The sequence below is a fragment of the Uloborus diversus genome, chromosome 3 (genome assembly GCF_026930045.1).
Source record: "Uloborus diversus isolate 005 chromosome 3, Udiv.v.3.1, whole genome shotgun sequence".
NCBI classification, from domain to species: domain Eukaryota; kingdom Metazoa; phylum Arthropoda; class Arachnida; order Araneae; family Uloboridae; genus Uloborus; species Uloborus diversus.
Genome location: NC_072733.1, coordinates 10,155,454 through 10,159,551, shown reverse-complemented (window position 1 = coordinate 10,159,551; position 4,098 = coordinate 10,155,454). Strand labels below are relative to the sequence as shown.

General features: G+C 31.6%; 1 protein-coding gene across 1 annotated transcript; it reads left to right on the top strand.

Moving 5' to 3' along the window:
* Positions 1–237: 237 nt before the first annotated feature.
* Positions 238–735, top strand: LOC129218217 (alpha-crystallin B chain-like). The gene has a single exon (XM_054852437.1). It carries the CDS (start codon positions 238–240, stop codon positions 733–735), a length of 498 nt encoding a protein of 165 aa, XP_054708412.1.
* Positions 736–4,098: the final 3,363 nt, after the last annotated feature.

Here is a 4,098-nt window from a genome sequence, read left to right as displayed (position 1 = left end):
TCCTCATCAAAAGAAACCTGTGCAATAAGCACCAAAAGAAAGAAAGAAAAAGCTTTAGCGCTGATAACTGCACCGTTTTTAGTAATGCAAATGAAGACACAGGACATTACGTAAGTTTGATGGAACTTTTGTAGGAGTATTTAAACTCGATTGCTTGCCGGCGTGTTACAAACATCACCTCTCTCGGATTCGGATTAATTGGGAAGACGTTTAGATTAAACTGGGTAGCCCGGAATAATGGCTGCTGCTGGACCTGCTCGCGTAGCTGATAACTGGTATACGAATCTCGATTATGATGCTGTTCTCTTAGATCAGTGTTTTGTTAGAGTTGTAAAAGATGAAGATTTATATCCTTCTCACTACTATTACCGAACATATACATTTCGGCCTCTGACACAACAATTTTATGATAGCTCTGGAATGGCAAAAGTTACGGATAGTGATGACACGTTCCGCGTTGAACTTGATGCGAGAAACTTTCTTAAAGAAGAAATCGACGTTAGGGTCATAAACGCCTATGAATTTGAAATTGGTGGCATGCACCCTCCAAGAGACGATGGATGTGGTTTAGTTTCTCGTATGTTCTTACGTAGGTATTACTTACCTTATGGAGTGACGGGACAATTCGTTCCCTTCTTGTCGAACGACGGAATCTTTAATGTTTGTTTTGAAAGAGACTTCAAGTTGACAGACAGCGAGGAAATACCCATCACAGACGGCGCTAAAGGACTTTAATGTATAATATTCCGAAGTTGGAACTTTACCCATAATAATCTAGTTTAGAAACGTTTCTATGTTGAATTACAGCCACACATTTTTGTAACTTCGCTACTTAAGATTAAACAGCAAAGAAAATCAAGTGTGATATTTATTCCCGATTCTGATTTTTCCCTTGAGAAAGTTTATCTGCATTTTTTTCACAGCTGTGAAATGGGCACAAATACAGCTCTAGGTATAATCTAGAGTCTAAACATAAGGTAGTATTTTCAAACACGGTGTTTGACAAAAATAATCAGAACTGAAGCTATTTCGGGTATGTGACTTCTTTTTTATCCTTTTGAATTGTCTTCTATAACACTAAATACAAATGGTAAATACATTGCTTAATGTATAAAAGTAAACTTTCAGTATGTAACTTTTTAATTTAATATTTCTTGATTTCTATTTGAAAGTAAAGTTCCATATTCAAAACTATTTTTTGCTCCGGAGCAATGTTAACGGTGTAACTAGTGCTTAATATAAATCCGTAAACTTATCAAATATTTGTACAATATTTTCAAGTTAATATAAAATTGTGTGTAGTTATTTGCTTCAACTAAGTTCTTAAATGCGTTCTAAATGCTACGATGTGTGTCATTTTCTTTTAAACTTCTCCAGTTATAAAGCGCAATTTTAATCGATGCTCTGAAAAGTCCTCTTTTCATTACAGGATAAGTTAAATTAACTAATTTCAAGACATTTTCTGAGAGTATGTCTCAACAGTTTTTAATGTTCGATACTATGGACTATTTCTTTCGGACCTTCAAAATTTCTAAAAGCTTTTTCAATATTAGTTAGGTATTGGGTATTTAAGATTAACTTTCAGTCTTTAGTCAAGAAAGAGGCATATTTCAGTGTACCAGAAGTTGGCTAGTATACTTTAAGTTAACTAAACAAAGTTATGAAACTTACTATTAAGGACTTGGAAGTTTTATCAATGAATCTGCTCTTACTTTTATTTTCGATGAATATAGTGTTTAACAAGGTTTAAATGTGTCAAGTTATTAACATATCTTGACTACAGCAGAGTTTTCTTTGAATGTTTCAGGAAATGCAAAGAATGTCTAATGCGTATGCTATAAAACGTATACGATTTTTTTTATGGATGTTGGAAAGAGTGATCTATACGTATAAATCATAAAGATAAAGATTTATATTTTGATCGGTTCATTACTTAAACATGCATTAGGAGTCTAGATAAACATAACTGTTAGAATTTTAAATGAAAATAAAGGTTAAGTGAAAAATTATATTGTAGAAATATTCGCTTTGAATTTTACATTGAAAATTCATAGGCTTGGAATTTTCCTTATGTTTTAATTAGAATCGGTATTGCAAACCCTTACAAGAATTTTATTTAAAAGTACTTGAATTTTCGTCAATTTAATGAAATTAATTGAAAAATGCTAAAGCATTTCTTCCCTAAAGTAATCGCGTTCCGTATAAAATGCCTAGTTTTAAAAGCAGAATGGTTTAGTATAAATACTAGCAAGACTTCTTCCGCTGTGAAACATTTCTGTAAAATAAAACTTTCCTGCAATAGTGTCTAAAAGACATGTAGCTGTTCTTACAGCCGTCGATATTTACAATGAACTGATGAGAACATTTTTAGGTAACGTAAGTGGTGGGTGTATGTAACCAAAAATTTTTTATCCTTCACGAAATTTAGTCGATTAAAATAGGAAATTTTCAGATTTCATGTCTATAAATAGAGCGAAAACAGTTCGGAAAGTGGCATGCATATGAAGTCGCGAGGTGTTCAGAGTTCCTAGTCCAGGAACTACTTGATAGATTTCAGCTTTGACAATGAAAGTCACAAAACTCGAACAGCTTTTGGAAAAAATTAAAGGTTTTATGCAATAGTATCAAGGGATTTCGTCTCGAATATTACAATACACGTAGAAAAATTATGTGATGTTTACTGGTTAGTTTTCGTGTGAATTAATAATGCATTACTTAAAAAAAAGTTCGAAAAACTTTCTAAAATTTTAAATATGTCACTATTGATTTAGTTTTTAAGCTACCATGTACCAGTCATGTAAAGGTAACTTCGTACAAATTTTGTTGCAAGTAAGGATTAAAATTTAGTACTAAATGTTTTCTCATTTCGAGTTGTCACTTTCGTTGTTGTGGTACGAAATATAAATATTACAGAGCGTTTGAATGCAAAATTAGATTCTTTTGGATTGTAGGTGGCCTCAACGAACCAGTTAAGGCTGATTATAGATTGTCAAAATCTAGTACCAAATTTACGATTTCTAGCGAAAAAAAAGATTGCGTAATTTGATTATAAGAAACTTGTCTAGATTTGATAACGAAAATGGAAGTAATAAGTTCATATTTAAATAGAAAATTGAGTTTTAACTTTTTTGGCCTTTGTCGAAATTTTCTCAAATTTGTTTGTAGCTTCGGCAGTCTTATTAGGCTAAGTTAATACATAACTTCTGTACTTATTTAGCATAAATTATACGCAAAGCAGTACTTTTCCTCCACCTAAAATTTTTGTTTAGAGTCTAAATATTCAAATAAATTGTAATGGTCAGTGATAAACCTCGATAGGAGGAAACGCTTCTCATTTTAATTGGTACATTAAAGGTACCAGTGTTCAGACCAGCATTCAAAAGTGTCACAATGACAAATTACTACTAAGACATTTTGTAACTCAATAATGCAAAAACAATTGTACGTAAGCATATGAAATCGAGGGGCCAAAATAGAATCGTTTGCTTAAATATTTCTGAACTTCAACTATATTATACTGGAGGAAATATTCATCCAGTTAAAGGATATTTTCTAGAGTTCATTAATCTTTAAATTGATCTGACGCTTGATCTCTCTTAAGCGTAATTTTTCCATATGTTGCTATGTTTTAAACAAAACAGTAAAAACACGATGAACTAACATATTTTAGGGACGTAGATGTGTTCTGCCTCAGCCGAGGCTATCGATTGAAATTTCGCATATTTTTTAACTGCAACCATTTCTGGAAAATCTTAGATGTTTTCATTGTGAAGAAAAAATATTTTTCAAAGGTTAAGATAAGTTATAATCTGATTTGCTTCTATACAATTTTGGTTAAGATCTCGCTTATGTTTACACATGTTCATGAAAGAGTTAAGCTCGTAAATATTTAATTTTCTTTCACACTGAAGTGACTTTAAATATACCAGTTAGTTGGGAATATCTTTAAAATGAAATTTATGAAGTGTAAGTATACTTTAATGTAGTGAAAATGAAAAATTATTGTATAAACGTGTTAAGAGGTTTCTTCCGTTTATAAGATCCTGTCAAGACGAAATCATAACCCTCCTTTTTTTGAAGTCGGTTAAAAAAATTTAA